Source organism: Dermacentor albipictus, chromosome 7 (genome assembly GCF_038994185.2).
Source record: "Dermacentor albipictus isolate Rhodes 1998 colony chromosome 7, USDA_Dalb.pri_finalv2, whole genome shotgun sequence".
Classification (NCBI taxonomy): domain Eukaryota; kingdom Metazoa; phylum Arthropoda; class Arachnida; order Ixodida; family Ixodidae; genus Dermacentor; species Dermacentor albipictus.
The window spans coordinates 62,489,549-62,502,162 of NC_091827.1; the positions used below are offsets into that span (position 1 = coordinate 62,489,549).

Here is a 12,614-nt window from a genome sequence, read left to right on the forward strand (position 1 = left end):
TTAAATAATTAGTAATTGGTTTCCTGAACTATGCACAATCGAAAACTTGCTCCAGCGTATTAAGAACAATGCTGGAGGCTTTAGTTTCATACGGTCAAGTAGGAATTTCGAGGTATCGAGCCCGTAACAATGATACGTTGGGCTTTGGGCATTAACTGCTTATTTCTACCCTTGTCTTGAACACCCATATATTTTAGCCATATTTTTTATTCTTTGTGATGACTGAAATCGTCAAAAGAAAGTTCCAATTTCACAATGGTGCTACTGAACTTTATACTATCAAAAATGGGGCTTTCTTTTTGAAATGTTTATTCCTTTTATTTTTACAACAGGGAGCTCGAAGAGGGAGCCTGCATAGCCAGCCCACAGTTCATTTGCGTGCACGTCATGTTACACGCAGAACGATCCACACTGCGTGAGTGCCTGGAGAGTTTTTTTTTTCTTTTTTTTTGCCAAGGTAGTGCCGCTGGTACAAAAGTCTGGCCGGGGCGGAAGCATTTCAATGAGAATTAACGCATTCCAAACACGCCAGTTTAATCACTCAGCTGTACACTCGAGAATGGATTCCGACGCAACGTTTATCTCTCTATCATTTGGTTAAATTTCCTCCGGAACTCTACAACTACGGCGCTTGTCATTGGCCCAGTGTTTCTACGGAGTGTGGAACCACCTTAAAAGCCTCCTAGCAGCGTTTCATCCTCTGTTATTTTACAGTGACTCGCGCCACATGACTATCACGTTTACACTATACCGTAACATAGTCGCAGAGGGGCCCGTCTAACTCACGTCGGCGCGTTGTGCATTTAACGGCTTCTTCGAGTGGACAGCCATCGCTCGTTTCCGAGCAGTGACAAACAAAAATTTATTCACTAACAAGTCCGACGACCAACGGAAATGCATTCCTTGTTTTTCGCTTCTCGAATTCCTTTTCTGCGCAAGGACTTCATAGCCAATCACTTTTCGATTTGCGCTGCTTTTTCTTCGCGCAAGGTCTTCGCTGTCTCGGTCACTGTCAAGCGGCGCTTAGCTGGATGCTCCGGTCCGGCGACAAGGTGATAGCTAGCGACCAAGGCCCGATCCTTATTAGCCTTATTAAATGGGACAGGTCATCACAACAGGTGACGGGAAAACGGCCAACGAGGCAATCTAACAGCGATCGCCGGTTTATGGTGCCTGTGATTGGCTGGATCGCGGGGCCGGCCAATCACTCCAAGACGTCCTCTGTCGACTTCACCCCCGTGACGTTGTTGATCTCGCCGAAGGTGTTGAGAAAGACGGCTTCGTTGAGGGCGAACCTTTGCTTCACGTCGAAGGGGTCGGCATTCGAGTCTGTAGCAGTTAAGATGTTCACCCAGACCTGGCCAAAAACAAACAGAAGAATAAATGCTGGAAAAAAATTAAATTATGGTGTTGTACGTGCCAAAATCACTTTCTGATTATGAGGCACGCCGTAGTGGAGGACTCCGGAAATTTCGACCACCTGGGGTTCTTTAACGTGCACCTAAATCTAAGTACACGGGTGTTTTCGCATTTCGCCCCCATCGAAATGCGGCCGCCGTGGCCGGGATTCGATCCCGCGACCTCGTGCTCGGCAGCCCAACACCATAGCCACTGAGCAACCACGGCGGCTAATAATAAATGCTGAGAACACGTTCCTAAGAATTCACTCGATGCATCCTCGCTGAGACTTATTAAGCAGCCCATAGATTTGAAGCTCCGGCGAAAGTCTACAGAAATATTCGTTTGGACTAGTGTTTTCTCTTAGCATTTTAAAATATCGCCAGCAGCACAGAAGTATTTGTGCGTGACTTTATTATGACCTCACAGAGAGACGCGAATCGATCGCTCAAGAAATTAGCCTGCTTCCAGTATTTGGCGTTCTCGTTAGTCGCTATAGTGTACGCCTAATAATTGCAGTCGAAGTCGAGTAGTAGTGAAGTCAATGAGGAAGTCAGTGAAGTCGTAGGACTGAAAAGTCCTAGGTGCCACTTTCGAGATTGTTTCAGAATGCGCGCTCCAGTACCGCACAGCGTTAGCCGGTTCTTTACGTTGAAAACTGCAAGCAGGAAGCACGGCTAATTTTCAACCGGAATTGCGACTTCCACAGTTTTAAGTGAAGCCTGTTGTGTGAACTCTAGGGTGGCATACCCTCGTACGATCGCTTTCTGGGATGCGTTCGGGAGATTTCGCGTGACTAGCACAGGATGCGTGTCCATCCAGGAGTGACAGTGAGCCCCTTCGATTGGCCGTCCCGAACTGTGGAGGACTGCCCGATACGATCCTGAGACGATGCACACGCAACGCTGCTTGGCTGAAGGCGCCGCCCGAGCAGTCCAATTCCGTCAGAGACAAATAATCGCAGAGGCACAGTGTCCTTAGCACTATATCTTAAGGCAGTGGGCTTGGCACTGTGCCAACATTCTTTCGCTCGCAGACGCCGGTGCACGCCGTGCCAGTAAAGCAAAATGGCCCGAAAGTGAAAGTAACCCCGAAAGTAGTCGTGCGAGAATACGGCCCCCGCTTTCCTGCGCGCAACACCAGTTTTCGCACACTGATTGCATAAATGTGAGCGTAACATAAGCTAAAAAATTAACCCTGACGCGTGAAACATATTAAGATGTCACTACATGTCAATTTAGATTATGGCTCTGTCTGCATTGTTTTGCGGAACAAACAATGTAATAAATGGGATCCCTGAACAAGTACTACACTTTGTTACGAGAGTTGGCGCAATTTGTACAACTGTTAGCTTCAGCACAACATAGGCGACAGAAACACAATGCGCATGCCTACTTGCACGTCGCACTGAAGTTCACGTGTCCCTAAAATGACTTGCAAGTATGCCTAAGGTGTCCACAAAGGATAAGCGTTCAGGAATCACCTGCGTCATCTGCGTCACATGTGTCGTGTAGCGACCGCTGCAACATTAGACAGCTTTAGTACTGCATACGTTGCGTACGTAAGATCATTACGTTCTGCAAAGTGCGCATGCGCAGAACGCAACACGAATGGCACGTGATGCCTACGCGGCCGCCACCTACGCACGCATCCGATTCTTGCGCGCGTGCATGGGCAGCCTCGCGTGCTGCACTCGTGGTCCTCGTTTGTTCGGGAGAGCGCGAGACAAAAAGAGTTTCGCAAAATGGCGGCGTTAAAGGTGACCAGTGGAATGCTGTGCTCTTCGATGGCCTACGATTTGGCTTTGCTGAGTGAAGTGAACGCGTAGAACCCATCCCAGGATCCTGCACGGTGGGAATCCACAGCAAAAAAAAACTTGAGCTTTGTTTTTAGCAAGAAACGCGAACTTTGTTTTCGGGAAAGTATTCAGTGTCTGCGCGAAAGGCTCGACCTCCGGTTGGCGCAGTTCGTCGCAAATGACCGTGCCAGCCTCAGAAAGTGGCTACTCTGTCTTTATTTCTCTCGATACGATTAGTGTATTGCATCCGTATTAAATGTAGCATCTTTTAACCGACACATTTCACGTTCGCCCCTGCTGCTTGTGTGCTTTCGTTTCTGCTCTTAAGGCGCGTTTGTAGTCCGACGCTATCGGCGCGCGCGGACGAGCGTCGTTCGACGCCGGACGCGTCGTAGGGAATTCGTAGTACTAAATGTCCTGACGTGGCACGCGCTGCTACGTTCCGCAAGGCGCGGAGGTATCATCATGGCGTAGCACTAAAACTGTCGATCCTTAAACGATACGTCTCTGCCGAGGGAACGTACAGAAAGCTTCCGGTGTCAGGCTTTCGACACCCAAGTTTGCCAAGAAAAACAGAAGAGACACACTGTTATCGTCTGCTTCGAGTGCTTGATCTTAATTTATTTAATTATAAGAAATACTCCTCGTAAGTCGAGCTGGTGTACCTAGCTGGTCTGTGATTTTCCGAATGACGTTCATTTGTAAAATAACGCTGTAATCGCGTAGCACAAATGGTACCAGCCGGAGAGTCCTACATAATTCCAGGCTATTAAAACTTCCTATTCATCTGCCGCTAAATTTAGCCGTCTGCTACCAGGGGAGTCCCTAAATAGATTTGTCTAATCCTAGTGCTTTCAGTTTCATAATTTATTGAGTCGTTATCTGTCACGCTTTATCTTTCTGAATTTTGAAGACCTCATTGCTTCCTTAACACATCGACACAGATTTGTCCCTGCGCAAATGCTTAATCGTTGCGAATCATTGCATTTATTATGGAATAATTTGTTCAAAATGATCCACTCTCATAAACTTAAAGCCGTTTGAAGCCAGGAGGAAGAGGTTTAGCCAAATTCATGTACTAACCATAATTTCCGTTCTGGCTGAAGCACCCTGCCTGCAGCACAGGCAAACATGAGCGCCAGATTTCCCTCTAGTAATCTTTGTAGAAGTCTCGGTGTTAAAGAATAAATGCGACAAAATTTCACTTTGGCTAAGTTTGTTATAAATTATTATAGCATATACAATTGATTTAATTTCTGCGATGTTATGGGACTGGCAAGTGTCTACCTTTCTTATTAGCAGTTTTTAAAATGGCCCACTCCGGCAATATTTTGATGTCTACTGACCTTAATAAAATTTTGAATATACGTTCTCTATTGCACTCTGATTATGTGTGTCAAACGATATGACTGCAAGTCATTTAGCCTTCCTGAAAACGAATATTAACTATTGGTTGCGTGTTCTTCACTCATGCCCACGAATGTGTCTTTTTCTGGCCACCCCATGTTTGTGACAGAGACTACACCGCGACATCGCCCAGAAACGACGAAGCTGGCTTCGTTGTCTACGACATCGTTCTCTTTACTGCGCTATGCTGTTCATACGAAGGACAAACGAAAAGAAAGCAAGGTGAAAGGCGAAAGAGAAGCGAATCTACGCACATCTGATTTGACAATGACAAATACGGCTTGATCTGACCTCCGCCTATAAATTTAAAAGCTGCTTTTAAATTCATAGACGGGCGTTAGATCAAGCCATACTTGTGTTTGTCATCAGATGTGCATAGATTGGCTTCTTTTACCTCTTTCACCTCGTTTTCTTTTCATTTGCAGTCACCCTTCGTGTATATATTTGACGTGGGCTAGCGAATGTTAAACAGTTGAAAGTTTGCGCACATGCGTGTCTGTCTCTTTTGTTGTCCTTCGTATAAACAGCATAGTGCATCAAGCAAAACGAAGTCATACCAACTAGCCCCATTCGAAGCTTTATTGTCTGCGACACAACGGCTGACAATCATCGTTGTGATAGACTCGTTCATCGTTGTGATAGAATCATCGCTGTGATAGCCCCAGCACAATGCATCGAACTTGGGCACATCAGCTGCTTCGCGCGGTTGCGGCGGTGGTTCCAAAAGCAAACGGCGTTCCTTAGCGCTCATGTCGTCGCTGAAATGGCCGCTGTCTATTTCGAAAGAGCTGAAAAAGCTCCTCTCAGGAAGCATAATCAGCTTCGCTTTCTGTCTTTTGGTTGTTAGCACCGAGTTTACTGCGTCTTTATGTCACGGTAGTGCAGGATCTGACGTCATTGACTCATTGTGACGTCTTACGAGGCAGCTATCCGTTTCGGTGGTACCTTGTTTATGGGGTATTAGAATTATTGGTGAGTTTGTAAGGATACTGAACCCCCCAACCGGTGACAGGATTGTCATTGCCATTTTCAAATGAAAGTACCCTATCACAGTTAAAAAAAAAAGAACGCCAGGGTTTCCCTTCAATTCACACCTAAACAGATGACTTGTTAGCAGATATGACTTAAGTTTCAACACGTCACCTAAGACTCTTTTTCAGTGCGCCGCGGACAGCTCGCGTACTGCCCATAATCTCTGAGGTCAGGCCACGGTACCACGCATTCTTGGACATGCGTCACTTCCGGCGAGCGGTTCTGGCCCAGTTTCTTTCTTTCTTTTTTTTTCTTACAGCTTCGGTATCGAGATTGTCTACTTTGAGGTGTCTTTCATGAGGCATCCGCTCGCACTTCAACGATAATGATTTGCACGGAAGCCGCAGTAGACCTGCGCTATATGAAACTATAGGCTTAATTCTTATTCCACGGTCCAAAATGTCGTTGCGGTTGTCCCTTAAGATGGTCGGCACCTTACCTTGAAGCCGTCGGCGAGCGCGTCCACTCTACACGAAAAGAGCCGGTTGGCCCTGACCTTGAGTGGCTGGCCGTCGCCCTTGTTTCCGTCGGTGCCGTCGTAGACGAACACGAGGCCTTTCTGAAGCTGGACGTGGACGACGAGCAGCGCATCGGCCGTCTCCTCGGCGCCTTTCGACAGTGCAATCTTGAACCTGCGCGCGCAGTGGCGGTTTTTTTTTTTCTCACACGGCGTCAGATTTTCTAGAAAGGTCTTGGAACAAGCTCAGTGCTTTGAACTTGATGATATGTGTTTGTAGCAAACGCGATTTAGTGGACGGTGGGCAGAAGCCGCTGAAGAACGATGGGTGTAACGTTAAGGGATAAGAAAATAGCAGATTGGGTGAGGGAACAAGCGCGAGTTAATGACATCTTAGTTGAAATCAAGAAAAAGAAATGGCCATGGGCAGGACATGTGATGAAGGTGCCGCTGAAGAATGATGGGTTAAACCTTAAGGGATAAGAAAAGAGCAGATTGGGTGAGGGAACGAGCGCGAGTTAATGACATCTTAGTAGAAATCAAGAAAAAGAAATGGGCATGGGCAGGACATGTAATGAAGGTGCCGCTGAAGAATGATGGGTTAAACCTTAAGGGATAAGAAAAGAGCAGATTGGGTGAGGGAACGAGCGCGAGTTAATGACATCTTAGTAGAAATCAAGAAAAAGAAATGGGCATGGGCAGGACATGTAATGAATCTGCCGCTGAAGAATGATGGGTTAAACCTTAAGGGATAAGAAAAGAGCAGATTGGGTGAGGGAACGAGCGCGAGTTAATGACATCTTAGTAGAAATCAAGAAAAAGAAATGGGCATGGGCAGGACATGTAATGAAGGTGCCGCTGAAGAATGATGGGTTAAACCTTAAGGGATAAGAAAAGAGCAGATTGGGTGAGGGAACGAGCGCGAGTTAATGACATCTTAGTAGAAATCAAGAAAAAGAAATGGGCATGGGCAGGACATGTAATGAATCTGCCGCTGAACAATGATGGGTTAAACCTTAAGGGATAAGAAAAGAGCAGATTGGGTGAGGGAACGAGCGCGAGTTAATGACATCTTAGTAGAAATCAAGAAAAAGAAGTGGGCATGGGCAGGACATGTAATGAAGGTGCCGCTGAAGAATGATGGGTTAAACCTTAAGGGATAAGAAAAGAGCAGATTGGGTGAGGGAACGAGCGCGAGTTAATGACATCTTAGTAGAAATCAAGAAAAAGAAATGGGCATGGGCAGGACATGTAATGAATGTGCCACTGAAGAATGATGGGTTAAACCTTAAGGGATAAGAAAAGAGCAGATTGGGTGAGGGAACGAGCGCGAGTTAATGACATCTTAGTAGAAATCAAGAAAAAGAAATGGGCATGGGCAGGACATGTAATGAAGGTGCCGCTGAAGAATGATGGGTTAAACCTTAAGGGATAAGAAAAGAGCAGATTGGGTGAGGGAACGAGCGCGAGTTAATGACATCTTAGTAGAAATCAAGAAAAAGAAATGGGCATGGGCAGGACATGTAATGAATCTGCCGCTGAAGAATGATGGGTTAAACCTTAAGGGATAAGAAAAGAGCAGATTGGGTGAGGGAACGAGCGCGAGTTAATGACATCTTAGTAGAAATCAAGAAAAAGAAATGGGCATGGGCAGGACATGTAATGAAGGTGCCGCTGAAGAATGATGGGTTAAACCTTAAGGGATAAGAAAAGAGCAGATTGGGTGAGGGAACGAGCGCGAGTTAATGACATCTTAGTAGAAATCAAGAAAAAGAAATGGGCATGGGCAGGACATGTAATGAATCTGCCGCTGAAGAATGATGGGTTAAACCTTAAGGGATAAGAAAAGAGCAGATTGGGTGAGGGAACGAGCGCGAGTTAATGACATCTTAGTAGAAATCAAGAAAAAGAAATGGGCGTGGGCAGGACATGTAATGAAGGTGCCGCTGAAGAATGATGGGTTAAACCTTAAGGGATAAGAAAAGAGCAGATTGGGTGAGGGAACGAGCGCGAGTTAATGACATCTTAGTAGAAATCAAGAAAAATAAATGGGCATGGGCAGGACATGTAATGAATCTGCCGCTGAAGAATGATGGGTTAAACCTTAAGGGATAAGAAAAGAGCAGATTGGGTGAGGGAACGAGCGCGAGTTAATGACATCTTAGTAGAAATCAAGAAAAAGAAATGGGCATGGGCAGGACATGTAATGAAGGTGCCGCTGAAGAATGATGGGTTAAACCTTAAGGGATAACAAAAGAGCAGATTGGGTGAGGGAACGAGCGCGAGTTAATGACATCTTAGTAGAAATCAAGAAAAAGAAATGGGCATGGGCAGGACATGTAATGAAGGTGCCGCTGAAGAATGATGGGTTAAACCTTAAGGGATAAGAAAAGAGCAGATTGGGTGAGGGAACGAGCGCGAGTTAATGACATCTTAGTAGAAATAAAGAAAAAGAAATGGGCATGGGCAGGACATGTAATGAATCTGCCGCTGAAGAATGATGGGTTAAACTTTAAGGGATAAGAAAAGAGCAGATTGGGTGAGGGAACGAGCGCGAGTTAATGACATCTTAGTAGAAATCAAGAAAAAGAAATGGGCATGGGCAGGACATGTAATGAATCTGCCGCTGAAGAATGATGGGTTAAACCTTAAGGGATAAGAAAAGAGCAGATTGGGTGAGGGAACGAGCGCGAGTTAATGACATCTTAGTAGAAATCAAGAAAAAGAAATGGGCATGGGCAGGACATGTAATGAATGTGCCGCTGAAGAATGATGGGTTAAACCTTAAGGGATAAGAAAAGAGCAGATTGGGTGAGGGAACGAGCGCGAGTTAATGACATCTTAGTAGAAATCAAGAAAAAGAAATGGGCATGGGCAGGACATGTAATGAAGGTGCCGCTGAAGAATGATGGGTTAAACCTTAAGGGATAAGAAAAGAGCAGATTGGGTGAGGGAACGAGCGCGAGTTAATGACATCTTAGTAGAAATCAAGAAAAAGAAATGGGCATGGGCAGGACATGTAATGAATGTGCCGCTGAAGAATGATGGGTTAAACCTTAAGGGATAAGAAAAGAGCAGATTGGGTGAGGGAACGAGCGCGAGTTAATGACATCTTAGTAGAAATCAAGAAAAAGAAATGGGCATGGGCAGGACATGTAATGAAGGTGCCGCTGAAGAATGATGGGTTAAACCTTAAGGGATAAGAAAAGAGCAGATTGGGTGAGGGAACGAGCGCGAGTTAATGACATCTTAGTAGAAATCAAGAAAAAGAAATGGGCATGGGCAGGACATGTAATGAATCTGCCGCTGAAGAATGATGGGTTAAACCTTAAGGGATAAGAAAAGAGCAGATTGGGTGAGGGAACGAGCGCGAGTTAATGACATCTTAGTAGAAATCAAGAAAAAGAAATGGGCATGGGCAGGACATGTAATGAAGGTGCCGCTGAAGAATGATGGGTTAAACCTTAAGGGATAAGAAAAGAGCAGATTGGGTGAGGGAACGAGCGCGAGTTAATGACATCTTAGTAGAAATCAAGAAAAAGAAATGGGCATGGGCAGGACATGTAATGAATCTGCCGCTGAAGAATGATGGGTTAAACCTTAAGGGATAAGAAAAGAGCAGATTGGGTGAGGGAACGAGCGCGAGTTAATGACATCTTAGTAGAAATCAAGAAAAAGAAATGGGCATGGGCAGGACATGTAATGAAGGTGCCGCTGAAGAATGATGGGTTAAACCTTAAGGGATAAGAAAAGAGCAGATTGGGTGAGGGAACGAGCGCGAGTTAATGACATCTTAGTAGAAATCAAGAAAAAGAAATGGGCATGGGCAGGACATGTAATGAATGTGCCGCTGAAGAATGATGGGTTAAACCTTAAGGGATAAGAAAAGAGCAGATTGGGTGAGGGAACGAGCGCGAGTTAATGACATCTTAGTAGAAATCAAGAAAAAGAAATGGGCATGGGCAGGACATGTAATGAAGGTGCCGCTGAAGAATGATGGGTTAAACCTTAAGGGATAAGAAAAGAGCAGATTGGGTGAGGGAACGAGCGCGAGTTAATGACATCTTAGTAGAAATCAAGAAAAAGAAATGGGCATGGGCAGGACATGTAATGAATCTGCCGCTGAAGAATGATGGGTTAAACCTTAAGGGATAAGAAAAGAGCAGATTGGGTGAGGGAACGAGCGCGAGTTAATGACATCTTAGTAGAAATCAAGAAAAAGAAATGGGCATGGGCAGGACATGTAATGAATGTGCCGCTGAAGAATGATGGGTTAAACCTTAAGGGATAAGAAAAGAGCAGATTGGGTGAGGGAACGAGCGCGAGTTAATGACATCTTAGTAGAAATCAAGAAAAAGAAATGGGCATGGGCAGGACATGTAATGAGGAGGGAAGATAACCTATGGTCATTAAGGGTTACAGACTGAATTCCAAGGGAGGGAAAGCGTAGCAAGGGGCGGCAGAAAGTTAGGTGGACGGATGAGATCAAGAAGTTTGCAGGGACGACATGGCCACAATTAGAACATGACCGGGGTAGTTGGAAAAGTATGGGAAAGGCCTTTCCCCTGCAGTGGGCGTAACCAGGCTGATTATGGTGTTTATGATGATGATGATGATGATGATGATGATGATGATGAGCAGGAGCCGAAGCGTTTCAACCGACAGAGCAGCGACGTTTATGTTGTGTTTCTGGCGTGTTCCAAAAGCGAAGCTATCTGTGCCCCTTCCATCTCCGACATCTCCTACAGTAATGATACGACGTCCGTGCAGTCATGTGAAAGAGTCTAGTTGAAATTGCGTCGCTCATTACTAACGCTGCCATTGTTGACTATGGGTAACATACACTGCCCTACGAGTCGTGGAAGTTATGTGCAGTACAAAACACGAGCAGACAAGCGCGGCGCATCCAATAAACTTAATTTGCATTGGTTTCGTGCTGATGCCAGCCCTACACTGAAACGTTTGCAGCATTGTATGATATTTGCCTGGTCCCATTACATTTGAATAAATACCGCGCTGCGTTTGCGCCAGAACCATTAGTTTCGTGTATTCCACTAGCGTCATACCGCGCAAACATTTGCGTCATGAAGGTTGTGTTCGCGTTACGTTTTCGTTAACATTCTCAAATATCAAAGAGCGTTTCGCTTATCACCGATTCGTCCATGTGCGTACGATCTGTGAACTTTTTTCGCGTAAGGACATTTCGCGCCTACTAAAATGCGATCTCACTCATTAGGAATTATCTGCTGTGCCATAAATTTGAAGCTATATATATAGTCAACGCTGTTCACGCATCCGCCAGCTCAAGCGTTTGAGCTCCGATAACTGATGCAGATCCAATGCAGATCTTGGAATCTGTGTGAAGCGAAGTTTTCGCGAAGTGTTGAATTCTTTTCACGCCATATGAGTGGTCAGTCCATTTTAGGGATTCACTACGCGTATATGACCGGCTCACCTTACTCCGCCGATTAAGCAGAGCCATAATATAGCCATTCATAGTCAGCGCAGCAAAGCGTCATTTGGTTACATAGTTGTTTTAGGATGACGGTGGCAGTTTTTCGTCGCCTTCGTATCCCGTCATGTTTTGTCATTGGGGTCAAACAGAGAACATACTCCTCCTCCTCTGAGCCCACTCAGCGTAGCAAAGCGTCATATGGTTACACATTTGTCTGAGGATGACAGTGGCAGTTTTTCGTCGCTGTCGTATCCCGTCACATTTTGTCATCGGGGTCAAACAGAGACATGGTCCTCCTTTGAGTCCACTGGGAGATGCCGTAGCGGGGCAACGCTTCTCCGTGCTAAAATGCGGCTGACATCGGTCAATGCGAGCAGCAGTCAAAGCCAAACGTTTGCTTCCTGAGCCCTCCGCATGAGTACTTACGCAGCAGAGATATGGGGAACTTCCATATACACACAGACACGAAAAAAGAAACATGCCCACTGCGTATCCCGAATGCTCTCGACGCATGTCGAGTTTCGAGCCCCTGCCTCTCATCGCACTCATCGCAACATTAATGGCACTTTTGAAATGCGCGGTCAAGAGAAGATCTCTTAATATGCAAGCCAGACGCGGGCAAGCCTCTGTGGCCATAGAGCTAAACTCTGTGGCCATAGAGCAAGCCTCTGTGGCCACGCATATAGAGCTCATAATATGCTATCGTGAGAGTTGGAGCCAATATCAGTGGTTATGCGGCGTGATCTCCTGCTAGAACCTTTCATCAGAAATTGTTAGCCGCACTTTCCTTCGAGAAGTTGCAATGGTAACACATGGGAAGTGAGGGAACTCGATCACTTGAAATCGCTGAAAGAGAGCTCTCGCTCCGGAATAATTTTGACCACCTGGGGTTAAAAAAATTAAAATTAAATCGCGGGGTTTTACGTGCCGAAACCGCTTTCGGATTGTGATGCACAACGTAGCGAGGGACTCCGGAAATTTAGACCACCTGGGGTTCTTTAACGTGCACCCATGGCACGCCGGTGTTTTTGCGTTTCGGCCCCATCGAAATGCGGGCTGAGTTAGGT

The 12,614-nt window shown here is 45.8% G+C and overlaps 1 protein-coding gene across 1 annotated transcript in view; it reads right to left on the reverse strand.

Annotated features, from left to right (window-relative positions):
* Window positions 1-837: 837 nt before the first annotated feature.
* The window catches only part of LOC135904744 (uncharacterized), a 76,177-nt gene continuing 64,400 nt past the window's right edge, over window positions 838-12,614 (reverse strand). Inside the window, exons 11-12 of the mRNA XM_065435704.1 lie at window positions 6,075-6,267; window positions 838-1,357 (exon numbers count right to left, since the gene is read on the reverse strand). Of these exons, the coding sequence (XP_065291776.1) occupies window positions 1,205-1,357; window positions 6,075-6,267 (346 nt within the window). The 3' untranslated portion in view covers window positions 838-1,204. The remainder of the gene's footprint in view (window positions 1,358-6,074; window positions 6,268-12,614) is intronic.